The sequence below is a fragment of the Pelodiscus sinensis genome, chromosome 8 (assembly GCF_049634645.1).
Source record: "Pelodiscus sinensis isolate JC-2024 chromosome 8, ASM4963464v1, whole genome shotgun sequence".
Lineage (NCBI taxonomy): Eukaryota > Metazoa > Chordata > Testudines > Trionychidae > Pelodiscus > Pelodiscus sinensis.
In genome coordinates this window covers 45,574,632-45,589,631 of record NC_134718.1, presented here as the reverse complement: position 1 = coordinate 45,589,631, position 15,000 = coordinate 45,574,632, and the positions used below count along the sequence as shown (strand labels likewise).

At 43.5% G+C, this 15,000-nt stretch overlaps 1 protein-coding gene across 7 annotated transcripts in view; it reads right to left on the bottom strand.

The window, feature by feature from the left end:
- Positions 1-3,282: 3,282 nt before the first annotated feature.
- The window catches only part of CFAP46 (cilia and flagella associated protein 46), a 213,819-nt gene continuing 202,101 nt past the window's right edge, over positions 3,283-15,000 (bottom strand). For 6 of the 7 annotated variants that reach the window (XM_075935219.1, XM_075935218.1, XM_075935221.1 and 3 more), the window contains 3 exons: positions 12,988-13,124; positions 12,276-12,362; positions 3,283-3,697 (listed from right to left, as the gene is read on the bottom strand). In XM_075935219.1, the coding sequence (XP_075791334.1) occupies positions 3,561-3,697; positions 12,276-12,362; positions 12,988-13,124 (361 nt within the window). In that variant the 3' untranslated portion in view covers positions 3,283-3,560. Of the gene's footprint in view, positions 3,698-12,275; positions 12,373-12,987; positions 13,125-15,000 lie in introns of all 7 variants that reach the window. The other variant, XM_075935224.1, reaches the window with a different exon arrangement.

Sequence of the window (15,000 nt, the reverse complement as noted above, 5' to 3'; positions counted from 1 at the left end):
GCTCTGGCCATGAGAGGCCACCACCCCTGGACCAAGTCAGGAGCAAGGTCAAGGAGCTCCACCAGGGCTTCACAAGGGCCAGGGACCTTAGCTTTCACGCCGGGGCAGGACCCCACTGCTGCCTCTACTACCAGGAACTCCACCTAATCCTGGGGGGTGGTGCAGCACCTTCCCCATCCGTGGTGGCGGACTCGGGGCTTGAGACACCCGTCACCCTCTTGGAGCTCCCTGCTGAGGAGGAGGAGGAGAAGGAGGAGCTGCAGCAGGAGGAGGAGATGTCATTCTGAGCCTTGAGCCGGTACCTCAGGGCCTGGACGTGTCGTAAGCATCCTCTGAGGGTGGGGTTGGATCATCAGGTGAGTATTCTCAGTTTTCCACACACTCAGGGAGGAGGAGGTGGAGTAGAGGGGATGGGGTGCGATTGTTGCTCGGCCTGGACATTGTGCAGTCCATACATGTGGAAGCACATGCAGCACCAGTCTGTGCCACGCGGCCTCAGGAGGCAGCCCAGGAGTACCGCTGGGCTCCTGCTCACAGGCTCAGGGGAGGCTATGCACATGTCTAACATCTCCCATCTCCAGTTACCGCTGGAAGCAGGCTGGGCACAAGGATGCATGCACAACCCCACACAGACTGATGAGTGCTGCACACAGCACTCGGGCATGCCTGTCTGTGTGAGGCACCACTAGCTCCTGCAGACAGCACTGCCAAGTGCAGGTGTATGTGTGTGGCCCCCATTGAAGGCCAGGCTATTCTAGGCCCCTCGGATCCCAGAGTGGCAGGACACTTCCCTTGCCTACTTGTCCATGGGATGGAGCGCTCTAGATTTTAAAAATACAGAAGACTAAAGAGAAAACTTTTTGCTGAATCAGTCCTACATTTTAGCACTGATAACTTAATATAAATATTATATGCCAGGACTGCCTGGTTTAATTTTGGCATGTTTCCAAAAACCTAGTTGAAAGCAAGACAATCCATTTACAAAATGTGACTGAGTCAAATGTTTGACTAGAGAAGAAAATTTAATTTAAATGGAATAATTTTTTTTCAAAAAAGCATTTTTTTAAAAATTGATGTAGAAGTTACAAGTCATATAAAGATATCTAAGTGATAAACTTCTGGTAATTGAGAAAAATTTGCTTATATTCTTGTGTGAAAAGAAAAGATGTTTTGCATGTCATGATTTTATAATAATGTGCTACAAATCTTTAAACCTCTATCAGGGTCTAATTAACTTGGGCACAGCATGGTAGCCAGGAACAGTATCTTTTTCGTGACATTTTAATGCCTCAAAGTGAGTACAAACAATTTATCAGAGGGAACAGGCATGGCTGCCTTTCTGGGAAAAAACATTATAAAACTTTTTTGTCTGAAATTATGATCAAAGCTTTATAATTTTACTAAGGTCTAAATAATTTTGCATTCATTACTATTGGTACAAAAAGTTATAAAATTGTTTACAACTTCCATCAGTGACTGTTTAAGCATAAGGCAAATGACATCTGTCTATTTACAATTATTTCAGAATATGGTTAATTTAGTAGTTCTTCATAAAAGATGGTTTTGTATTACTAATGAAACTTATGGAAAATGAAAGCAGAACCATTTAACTATTGTGCCCCTATTTTAGATAGTGGAGGACACACAATTTATACTCTCTTGTTAGTTTAGTTATTTTATTTATTTGGAAGGCCAACACATGTTATTTCTGTTTGCTAGGGAAAATTGATTGATAATCTCAGCATATAATATCCTGGTAAAGTTTTCAGTAAGGTTCCATGGAGATAACATGGTCTCTCTGGGAGTAAAGCTTTTTTTGATGTTCAATGTTAAATTAGGAGAAAAAAGGTTAAGTAATATATGTCTGTGTCTAGACTGGCAAGTTTTTCCGCAAAATCATCTGCTTTTGCGGAAAAACTTGCCAGCTGTCTACACTGGCCGCTTGAATTTCCGGAAAAGCACTGACGATCTCATGTAAAATCATCAGTGGTTTTCTGGAAAAACTATGCTGCTCCTATTCGGGCAAAAGTCTTTTTCCGAAAGACTTCTGCGCAAAAGGGCCAGTGTAAACAACATAGTACTGTTTTCCGCAAAAAAGCCCCGAACGTGAAAAAGGCGATCAGGGCTTTTTTGCGGAAAACCGCGTCTAGATTGGCAACGGACGCTTTTCCACAAAAAGTGCTTTTGCGGAAAAGCATCCTGCCAATCTAGATGTGCTTTTCCAAAAATGCTTTTAACGGAAAACTTTTCTATTAAAAGAATTTTCGGAAAATCATGCCAGTGTAAACGTAGCCTATATGGGTATGTCTACACTACCACCCTAGTTCGAACTAGGGTGGTTAATGTAGTCAATCGAAGTTGCAAATGAAGCCCGGGATTTAAATATCCCGGGCTTTATTTGCATCTTGCTGGGCGCCACCATTTTTAAATCCCCGGTAGTTCGGACTCCGTGCCCACGGCTACACACGGCACGGAGTAGGTAATTCGAATTAGGCTTTCTAATTCGAACTATCGTTACTCCTCGTAAATTGGATTCCGTAAAATGGAGCACAATCTACAAAGTAGGATAAGATAAATGAATTATAGTGACTTGTACTTCTAAAAAATTCCAGTGTACAATAGAATACTTCTAAAGCTACTGATGTGGTAGCAATTATAGAATGTGACCAAGTCTTCTATTCTCTCCATTATCACTGTAGGACAAAGTATTTTCAGCAATATAATAAAGGCGTGACAATATCAGGAATGCTGGTAAGAGGCCTTCTCCATTTTTGGGGAGCAGTGGATCATAGGTAGAGTTCATATAGACATTTGCTATATCAATATTATTCTTTATTCTCCATGGAACTTGTGGGGAGACCCTGCAAATACTTTCTGACCATACTGCTCGTGTCCATGTACTCCTTCTTTAGCCTGGAGACCCCTGGAAATGTAAAGAACCCTCTATGAAGAAAAGAATGCTGCTGTGGAGGAACCTGTGGGTGGCCCAAGAAAAGCCAATCACTATTTATGCTATTGTAGGTGAATGCAGAAAAAGCAATGCAAAAAAAATCTTGTTTTTGTTTAACACAAAACAGTTAATTGTGAATGAGTTTTCTGGAACTTTGTGAAGGAGAGATTTGAGAACAGTGTCAATGCTATTTATAAATTATCCAAAGGACAGTTAGTCAATTAAAAAGTGCTTTTGAGTCTCATCACACAAATTTGTAATATGAAATATAGTATGTTTGCTCTTTCTAAGTAGAAGGTAAATGACAGTCATCATAAGCAGATATCTAAGATTTGTTTTTAAATACTTTAATCAGTAACAGAACAGCAAAGAGAAATAGATATTTTCAATAACACAAAGCTCTGATGAAAACTCTTGATATTTTCATGACACTTCTATAATATCAGTACATAAATATAAAATAGCTAATTATTTTAACATAGGTTGCATGCCAATTCTTATACAAAAAATACCTAACATGACTGGCTAAATGCTAGCCTTCAAGACAAGGCCAATACCACGTATACTTGTTGTGGTTCTATTTTCATAAAGAAGCCTGACATGTATTCGTTCACATAAAAATTATGTTGGGTAGCCCATATAATATACAATTGAAAGATGATGGCTGAATTGCAGGAAGATTTGACTGATTGGAAGTGAATTGGTTTTCGATTTCTTCAGTAGAAGAATTCTTAGGGTTCTCTTCCACTAGAAAACATTCAAAAATTGTTATTTACAATTATACTATTTTATAATACAGTATTTTTGTCTTCTTTGCTTACACATTCAAATCCTTTGCATTCCTGTTTTACATTGAAATGGCTGCAGCTACACACAAGGGGACAGATAGAACAGAGAGAACTCAGGCAGTACTTACAATTTTAGTCTTCTCACTCCCCCAAAACCATTACTACAATCAGAAAGCGAAGTGAGGATTTTATTGGCTTTTCACCAAGAGCAACAGAGTTATTTTATTTTACTTTTCTTTACAGCCAGAGGCTTAACCCTGACAACTTCTAACCAACATTGCAAATGGAATACAATTTATATGTCAGTAATTTATATTTATTTAAATATTTTTACCCCGCCTTTCTATTTAAAATATTCAAGCACAAAAAATACAAATATATTTACAAATTTAAAATATGAGAATTTAAAATATGAGACCTCAGAGGGACATAACCAGCTAAAAACATAGAGAGGAGGAACACACACATACAGACTCAAACATTAATAAAAACACGAGTAAAAAGGGTGGCTTTAGCCTGACGCCGGAACAACGCTAGCATTGGCGCCATGCGAATATCCCGAGGAAGAGAATTCTACAGCCTGGGAGCAAAAGCTGAGAATACCCTGTTTCGCGTAGATGTTAATCTTATCTCCACAAGTGGGGGAACACGAAGCAAAACCTCCCCAGCTGACCTCAATCCCCACGCAGGTTCATATGGGAAAAGATGCTGGATGGCTTCAGATACTCTAGAGCCAACTCATTAAGGCTTTATAGGTCATAACTAAAACTTTAAATTGTGCCTGGAAACATACGGGAAGCCAGCACAGCTGCCGAAGCACTGGCATAATGTGCTCCGTATAACTAGTGTTGGTTAAAACTCGAGCAGCCACATTCTGGACCAGTTGAAGTTTCCAAAGGCTCTTTAGAGGCAGCCCTACATAAAGTGCATTACAGTAATCCAGTCAGGATGTAACAAAAGCATGGATCACTGTGGCCAAGTCATGTTTGTTCAATAAAGGTTGCAGCTGGCAGATTAAACGAAGTTGCCCAAAGGCACTCCTGGCCACCGAAGAAATCTGATTTTCAAATGTTAAAAAAAAAAAAAAAAGGGTCCAGTAGGACTCCCAAGCTGCGTACCTGTTCTTTCAGGGGAAGAGTAACCCCGTCTAGAACAGGTGCCATGCCACATTCACGCACAGATGGCCTCCTGATCCATAGGACCTCAGTCTTATCTGGGTTCAATGTCAGCTTATTTAACTTCATCCAAACCATCACTGCTTCTAGACACCAATTTAGATCAGTCATTGCCACACCTGGTTCTAATGTCACAGGGAAATAGAGTTGGGTGTCATCTGCATATTGATGGCACCATCTTCCAAAACTCCTTATGACCTCTCTCAGCGGCTTCGTGTAGATATTAAACAGCATAGGGGACAAGATGAAACCTTGCGGGATCCCATAGCACAATTGCCACGGGGTCAAATAGCAGCCCCGAGCTCTACCTTCTGAAAATGTCCTGACAGATAGGACTGGAACCATTGCAAAACAGTGCATCCAATACCCAACTCCGCCAGGCGTCCCAGAAGGATATCATGGTCAATGGCATCAAAAGCCACTGAGAGGTCTAGGAGAATCAACAGGGATGCACTCCCCTTGTCTATCTCCCAACATAAATCGTCTACCAGGGCGACCAAGGCTGTTTCAGTTCCAAAACCAGGCCTAAAGCCAGACTGAAATGGATCTAAATAGTCTGTTTCTTCCTAGAAAGCTTGGAGTTGCAATGCCACCACCCTCTCGAGTGCCTTGCCCAAGCAGGGAATATTAGCAATTGGGCAATAGTTATTTAAGTCATGTGGGTCCAGGGAAGTCTTCTTGAGTAATGGTTTTATAACTGCCTCTTTCAAGGCAGCAGGAACCATATCAGATCTAAAAGACGCATTAATAATCCCCTGGACCCAGCCAGTTATCCCTTCCCGCCTAGATTTAATAAGCCATGAAGGGCAGGGGTCAAGTGAGCACGTGTTCAGTCGCACTCCTCCAAGCACCCTGTCCACATCCTCAGTCTGCAATAGCTGAAACTGATCCCAGAGAAAAATGACTGGATGGTGCACTCAACACATTCTGTGCACCACTTACACAGCAACCAGAGTCTAAATCCAACCGGATGTGGGTGATCTTATTAGCAAAATGCTTTGCAAACAGATAGCATTCGGGGGGCCAAAGGCTCCTCTATTTCGTCATGAGTGCCAGACTGCAACAGGCCCTGCACTAATCAAAACAATTCCACTGGACGGCATTGTGCAGACGTGATACGGGTGGAGAAGTAGCTTTGCTTTGCTGTCAGCGCTGCCACAAAGTACGCTCACAGTTCAGCTCTAACCGGCAGCCAATCAGACTCAGCTCTAGTTCTCCTCCAGCAGCATTCTAGCCGTCGCACAGACTATTTTGCTGCCATCATCTCCCTAGAAAACCAGGGAGCAAACTTGGCTCGACTGGTCCGAAGAGGTGTTCCATGTATCAACTAGGGTATCTACAGGATTATTTGCCATAATGGCTGAACATTCTCTCAGGGACCCCAGAAAACACTCCGGATCCATCAGCCTCCGAGGGCAGATCATCTTAATTGGTCCTCTGCCTCTGTGAAGGGGAAGGCCAGCAGATAGTCTAAACTTGACCAAGTAGTGATCAGTCCATGACAAAGGGAGTGTAGCCACATCCCTTATCCCAAGAACTCTATCACCCTTAGTCCAAAAAAACAAATCGAGTGTATGATCTGCAACATGTGTTGGATCAGTTATTTCTTGGGATAATCTTTGGGTGGTCATGGTATCCATAAAATCTTGGGCTGGACCAGACAGAATAGCCTTGGCATGGATATTAAAGTCCCCCAAGACCAAAAGCCTCGGCGTCCTCAATGCCACGTCCGAGACCACATTGGCCAGTTCGAGCAGAGCATCTGCCGTAGAGCGAGGTGGGCGGTACACAAGCAGCATACTCAACCTATCCTGGCCACCTAACGTCAAGTACAGACACTTGAATTTGATACTTTATTGGACCATAACCCTAGCCAGTGAGGGTATGTCTACACTACCACCCTAGTTCGAACTAGGGTGGTTAAAGTAGGCAACCAGAGTTGCAAATGAAGCCCGGGATTTGAATTTGAATTTGAAGCCCGAGGTGTACCGGTAGTTCGGAATAGGAAGCCTAATCCGAACTACCTAGTTTGTGCCGTGTGTAGCCGCGGGCACGGAGTTCAAACTAGCGGACATTTAAAAATGGTGGCGCCTGGCAATATGCAAATGAAGCCCGGGAAATTCAAATCCCGGGCTTCATTTGCAACTCCGGTTGCCTACATTAACCACCCTAGTTCGAACTAGGGTGGTAGTGTAGACATACCCTGAGATAGTATCTCGATAGACAATTGCCACTCGACCTCCCCGACCATTAAGCCGCGGTTGATGCTGTACCGAGAACCCAGCCGGGCACAATTGGGAAAGGTCGATGTCTCCTTCCACTCTCAGACAGGTCTCATTGATACAAGCCAGGTCACCCCTTCATTCAGAATTAAATCATGGATTACAGCGGTATTCTGGGATACCGACCTGGCATTCAGCAACAGCACCCTCAGGGCTGATGGCCAGGTATTAAAGGTACCAAAATGTTTAAGGCTGGGAATAGGACCGGAAAAAGGAACAGCACATAACTGTCTAAACCTCATTCCCCTTGGCTGGCTGGTCCGGATCTTACTTTCATATCTTCCCCTACCTGTCACAACTGCCACGATGCCATCTGAGCCCTCCTCCTTAGGCACCCCATCTGTTCCAAACCACGTATTGGCAGTGGGGGTGGGAAGCAGAACAAACACACACCTTCAGTTTGAGTAGCTAAAGGGAACTTCCTCTCACCAAGAACCCTCACCAGGGACTGAATAGGCCACCACACAACCAAGTGTGCTGCTCTCACCAGCACACACAAACACACACTCAATTACAATCTACCATCACAGCACACACCCTTGCCCTTGGTCTGCCCCCAAAGGGCTCCCCCAAAAGAGCAGCCCCCTTTGGATCACCCCTTCGGGGAAGCCCGGCCTCCTGGCTTTAAGGCCACCCCTGGTAATAGCTGCAGGCAACACCTGCAGCTGAAAGGTCTGAACCCTAACGGGCAGGCCTCTTACCTAGGAGCTAGGGGGTAACAGCTGTGCAGCAAGAGCTCTGCCTTCTGAGGTCTGGAGAAGCTCAGCTAACTTCTGGCTTTAAGGCCACCCCTGGTAATGCACAATTGTTACCACTTAGCTTCTTGAGAGGCCTGCCCATTAGGGCTCAGACCTTTCAGCTGCAGGTGTTGCCTGCAGAAGTTAGCTGAGCTTCTTCAGACCTCAGAAAGCAGAGCTCTTGCTGAACAGCTGTTACCATCTAGCTCCTGAGTAAGAGGCCTGCCTGTTAATAACAGACAGATAAGTCAAATACTGCCCACATGGGGCTCTCCTTCCAAACAAGAAGGTAGAAAGTTCTCTATAAATTACCCTCCACAGAGAAGAATTTTTAGTGCCTTCCACCAAGCAGGGTGAACTTATTTTTGTGTTTGTAGAGATTTTACCATGATTTATAGCCACATCATTGAAATGTATCATGTAATGTAAAATTAACGAGATCTTGTATATTTCATGTTTGTGAAGCTCTTAGTCCTACTTGTCAATCATAAATATTAAATTTTATACCAGTCAGATTTCACGGGAAATATTTCCACAATGTTGGCGAGGATTTCAGCTGATTCTGATAAAACTACCAAACAGGGAATTTTACAGAGGCAAATTATGAGTACCCAAATTAGATTTTGGTCATATTACTGTCTTGATACCTCTAACTTTTGCAAAAATTGACCCTAAACGCCAGCAAACATAGTCAGGCCTTAGCTTTAGTTCTCAGCTGTTAGACTGCATTTTTTTCCAGTAAAACATCTACTTTTAATACAATATTAATTCAATACTAAGGCCTTCTACCTGCAAACACTGATGTACGTGTTTAATTTAAAATTCATATTTAGTCTCAGTGACCATAAAGACATGGATAATGTGTTTAATTATAATGATAAACACCTACAAAATTGTTTGAAGGATTGGGGCCTTAGAGGGAAGAGTACCACCAACTTAATCATCAACCATATTGTGTTTTCCAACTCAACTTACGTACTGATTTGCTCTGACTTTAGTTTGTGTATGACTGCACACTCAAAGCAATATGACTCCACATAGTACACTATTGATAAATACAGATTGAAAATGCAAAGAACTCTATAAAGTGTGAGTCACATTCATTACTTCCAACTGAGAATTTGCATTTTTATGGATGTAATTTTATATAATAATATATTTACTTCATGCAGAGATAGTTCAGTTTACTTTATCACAAATACATATTGCATTTGTCAAATTAAACAAAATTCAGAAGTTACTGGAATCAAGTGAAGAAGTTTTCAACAAACTGCCTTCATGAAACTAAACTTCAAAAGTACCTTACTAAATTATAGGAATTTTCCAAATATCCATTCTCTACCACATATGCACTAATTAATTCTCTTGATTTTCAGAGGCTTCAGGCACCAACAGCTCTGATTGCAGTCTGTGGAAACTGCAGGTACTCAGCACCTCTGAAATTCAGGCCATTAAGTATAAACAATATAAAATGTACATTATTAGCTTAAAGAGAATGGATTTTTATCTACATAAAATTAGCATAATAGAGCAATTTATAAGGACACAGACTGTGAAGCAGAATCAACATCTTGTCCTGGATAGTCCAGAAAAGTGAAATTAAGACTTGTCTTAACATATGTTGAATTAATATGTTCCCAAAGTATATTATGGCTATCTGGCAATGAAAGCACTTTATGATTTGGTACATATTAGACGCTGTAAGGGTATGTCTACACTTGCACTCTTTTTCGAGAGAGGGATGCAAATGAAGACATTAAAAATCGCAAATGAAGCCGGGATTTAAATATCCCGTGTTTCATTTGCATATTCGTGTTATGGCGCTCTTTCAAAATAGTGCTATTTTGAAATAACAGAGGGTGTAGTGTAGACATACCCTAAGATATTAGGTTGATTTAGTTGAGATTGGTCCTGCTTTGGGCAGGGGGCTGCACTCGATGACCTCCTGAGGTCTCTTCCAGCTCTATGATTCTATGATTAGTTCATCTTCACTTGTTTGTGTTTGTATCTTTCTACAAGCTGTGACTTTTGAAGCTTTTCCCTTACCCCTACTCCATCCAAGAACTATGGATATATGTATCAACTGGAAAACGTTTTAAAAATTGTTGTAATTATATATACCTATCTCCATGGATATGTCTACACTACAAAGTTAATTTGAACTCACGGACGTTAGTTCGAATTAACTTTGATAGGCGCTACACTAGCGCTCAGCTACTTCGAACTTAATTCGAACTAGCGGAGCGCTTAGTTCGAACTAGGTAAACCTCATTCTACGAGGACTAAGCCTAGTTCGAACTTACTAGTTCGAATTAAGGGGTGTGTGTAGCCCCTTAATTCGAACTAGTGGGAGGCTAGCCCTCCCCAGCTTTCCCTGGTGGCCACTCTGGCCAACACCAGGGAAACTCTACTGCCCCCTCCCAGCCCCGGACCCCTTAAAGGGGCTCGGGCTGGCTACGATGCCCGTGCCAGGTGCAAGCCTGCCAGCACCCAGCCAGCAGACCCTACTCCTGGCACAGCTTGAGCCAGCCACCTGATGCCTCCCAGCCCCCCCCCCCCCGTTCCCGGGACCAGGCTGGCAGCTCCCGGGAGCTTGCCCGGGACCGCAAGAGGCGGGCACCCGCCTGGTCTAGTGCGGACATCGTGGACCTCGTCCATGACCTCCGCACTAGGCACACAGGAAAGCAGCCATCTAGGGCAGGAGAGCTGCCAGCCTGGCCACCCAGGAGCAGGTGTGCATGAAAATCAAGGTGGTCCACTGAGACCCCCGACCCTGAGCTTACAATGGCCGTACTGGGTCAGACCAAAGGTCCATCTAGCCCAGTAGCCTGTCTGCCGACAGCGGCCAACCCTAGGGACCCTGGAGGGCATGGACCGAAGACAGTGACCAAGCCATTTGTCTCGTGCCATCCCTCTCCAGCCTTCCACAAACTTTGGGCAGGGACACCACTCCTACCCCCTGGCTAATACCACTCCATGAACCCAACCTCCATGACTTTATCTCACTTCTCTTTAAACTCTGTTTTAGTTCTAGCTTTCACAGCCTCCTGCAGCAAGGAGTTCCACAGGCTGACTCTTTGCTTTGTGAAGAACAACTTTCTGTTACTAGTTTGAAGCCTGCTACCCATTCCTTTCCTTTGGTGTCCTCTAGTCCTTCTATTATGGGAACTAATGAAGAACTTTTCTGTATGCACCCTCTCCACCCCACTCATGCTTTTATAGACCTCTATCCTATCCCGCCTCAGTCTCCTCTTTTCTAAGCTGAAAAGTCCCAGTCTGTTTAGCCTCTCTTCATATGGGACCTGTTCCAAACCCCTCATCATTGTAGTTGCCCTCTCCTCTCTTCCCCTCTCCCACCTCCTTTTCCCAGTCTCCCCCAGTTTTGTTCAATAAAGAGAGATTCTATTTTTGAACACAATTGTCCTTTATTTTGTACATCAGGAAGGGAGGCTAGGGAAGGGTAAGTGGAAGGAGGTGAGGGAGGAATGGGGTACGAGCCCCCGATGGGGAGGACTGGGCTGGCTCTGCGGGCTTCTGGGGGTGGAAGCTCTCCTGCAACACCCCAATTGCCCCCTCTCCCCAGATGGCAGCCTGCGGCAAGTGCAGCCGGTCTGATGGCCGAGTGCTGTGATGTGCCCAGTGTGGGTACTCCGGGCAATCCAAGCCAGGACTGCTTTGCAAGCGGGGCACCCCTGAGAATTGTCTGTCCAGGGTGGGGGTCGGGTCCCTTTAAGCACAGCCCTCAGATAGCCTGAGGCAGCAGCTCCACGCTCTAAGTCCTCATCTGATGCCCTGCCGGCACTGCTTCCGGCCATTCTTAACCCCGGTTCAGGGTCCACTCTGTGTGGACATGCTAGTTCGAATTAGCAAAATGCTAATTCAAACTAGTTTTTTAGTCTGGATCCGTTAGTTCGAATTAGCTTAGTTCGAATTAACTAATTCGAACTAAGTTAGTTCGAATTAGCGCTGTAGTGTAGACATACCCCATGAGACAATTAGTGGAGGCCAAGTAAGTATATTTTTTTCAAAACCACAGTATTTATAGAATGATAGAACTGGAAGGAACCTTGAGAGTTCATCCTGTACAGTCCTTGAACTCCCAGCAGGACTAAATTCTATTGAAGTTCCTTTGTTTTAAACATTTTGCAATCTTACCTCTGGCTGTGCAATAAAAATCAGTAGAGGGAAATGTGCTATTGAATTGAGGAGCCACTTCAAGTGGCAACATTTTTCCTCTCTTGCATTGCACCAAAGAATTGTAATAGTGATTAAACTACACACACCTAATTTGTTAATATCAGAGACCAGTTTCTGTACATTATAAAAATGTGTCTATTTCTTACCTGTAGTTGGTGACTTTTCCACTTCAGTCTTATACTTTTGAAGACTACGAATGGCCTGGCCAGTTGTTTTTCCACTTTGTAACAAATCTAAAAAGATCTATTGTCATTTTTATGAACTTTTAATGAGAATTTTGAAAAACAAGAAGATACAAACTATGTTTTTTTTTTTTAAACCTGGTCTAAGTTTTTAAAAACTGACCAATGATACAGATTGCTAGGAGTTAGTTACAGTTCTGTGACTTTGCTAGTAATATTCAGGTAGTTTTCCTTTCTGTGCCTTAGCTGAACCTACAGATTGTTCTGTGGCTCTCATGATTCAAGCCCCTACTCTTAACTATAAAACTCTGATTCTTAATTTACAACCAGCAGTTTTTCTTTCCCTCACATTCACTTTACATACTTAAAAAGCAAAAAGACAAGGTTAACATTCTCCTTGAAGGCATCACAGAACATTTTCTCAAAATAATAAACTGCTCCAGGCCACTTTTCTCTCTGTTAATGGGGGACAGGTAGGGTTCTGAGCAGGGTTTTTAGAAGGAGGGATCGGAAAGTCCATATAGTCAACCAATCCCTGCTACTCGTTAGCATACAGGTCTTCATAGACACTCTCTCAGCCCTCGCTCTACAGAAGGGATAGCATAAGAATTGTGCTATTCTAAGTAAAAATTTCAAGAAGAAATATATTAATGGAAGATATGCTACAAGTACATACTTTCAGACAAGATTTCCAGCCTTTTTGCATTCTTTTGTAGGGTCGTATACCACTGGTTGGCCATAATGGATCGAACACCAGTAAGGCTTAGAAGGACTGCTGTTTCTGTTGGTCTCTCAATAGACATATGTAGATGACTAAAGAAAGTTAATAGTATAAGACAATAGAATCAATAAATATAATGTATAAAAATAACAACAACATTTCCTGAATCATTATATCTGTTATGCATCTAAACAGCACAAAAATTACTTTCATTCAATGTTCACCATACAAAACATATCAATAAATGGTGGATTGCATTTTTCTCATAAATCTTTAATTCTCAGTGTGTTGTCCTAATTTGCATTAAGTATAGGATGCTATATAAACAACTATGCTAAATTCTACTTCATCTTTGCAGGGAGTGAACACCCACCTAGCAAACTGTGCACGGGCATGTGAGTTGCAGCTCATGAAAGTTTATGCGCTAATACTCTCATAGATTTATTAGTCTTAAAAGTGCCACCAGACATCTTGTTGTTTTTGATGAAACAGATTAACATGGATACCTGTTGACTGCTTGCATTTTCCCTTCCCCTTTGCTGCCTCAACTAATTAACTAGTCACTTAGGGTATGTCTACACTACAGCACTAATTCGAACTAATTTAATTAGAATTAGTTAATTCAAAATAAGCTAATTCGAATTAGTGCATTTAGACCTAAAAACTAATTCAAATTAGCGTTTTGCTAATAAGAAGTAGCATGTCCACATTGAGTGGACCCTGAACTGAAGTTAAGGCTAGCCGGAACCAGTGCCGGCAGGGCATCAGGTTAGGACTTAAGACTGTGGAGCTGCTGTCTCAGGCTAGCGGAGGACTGTGCTTAAACGGACCCAACCCCCACCCCGGACAGACAGTTCTCAGGGTTCCCCGCTTGCTTGTCTACCTCGATGAGAGACAGCAAAGCAGTCCTGTCTTGGCGTGCCCTGAGGGCCCACACTCGGCACATCACAGCACTCGGCCATCAGTCCGGCTGCACTTGCCGCAGACTGCCATCCGGGGGGGGGGGGGGGGGGTTAATCAGGGGCTGTCAGGATCCAGGAGTCCCTGCAGGAGAGCTTCCACCCCGAGGAGCCCGCAGAGCCACCCCAGTCCTCCCCATCAGGGGCTCGTGCCCCATTCCTCCCTCACCTCCTTGCACTTACTCCTCCCTAGCCCCCCTTCCTGATGTAAAAAATAAAGGACACGTGTGTTCAAAAATAGAAACTCTCTGTATTTAACAAAACTGGGGGAGGGGAGGATTAACCTCTGGGGAGACTGGGAAAAGGAGGTGGAGAGGGGAAGAGAGGGGAGGGGGAACCTGGGAGGAGGGAGCTGGAAGGGGGAACCCAGGGGAAGAAGGAGGAGGGGAAGTATCAAACTATGGTACGCCATATCTTCAGTACGGTGTACAGATGTGATCTCCTCACCTCAAAAACGATATTTTGGCCTTGGAAAGGGTTCAGAAAAGGGCAACTAAAATGATTAGGGGTTTGGAACAGGTCCCATATAAAGAGGGGCTAAAGAGACTGGGACTTTTCAGCTTAGAAAAGAGGAGACTGAGGGGGGATATGATAGAGGTATATAAAATCATGAGTGGTGTGGAGAGGGTGAATAAAGAAAAGTTCTTTGTTAGTTCCCATAATATAAGGACTAGGGGACACCAGATGAAATTAATGGGTAGCAGGCTTAAAACTAATAAAAGAAAGTTCTTCTTCACACAGCGCATAGTTAACCTGTGGAACTCCTTGCCACAGGAGGCTGTGAAGGCTAGAACTAGAACAGAGTTTAAAGAGAAGTTAGATAAATTCAGGAGGTTGGGTCCATGGAGTGCTATTAGCCAGGGGGTAGGAATGGTGTCCCTGGCCTCTGTTTGTAGAAGGCTGGAGATGGATGGCACAAGACAAATCACTTGGTCATTGTCTTCGGTCCATCCCCTCTGGGGTATCTGGTGTTGGTTGCTGTCGGCAGACAGGCTACTGGGCTAGATGG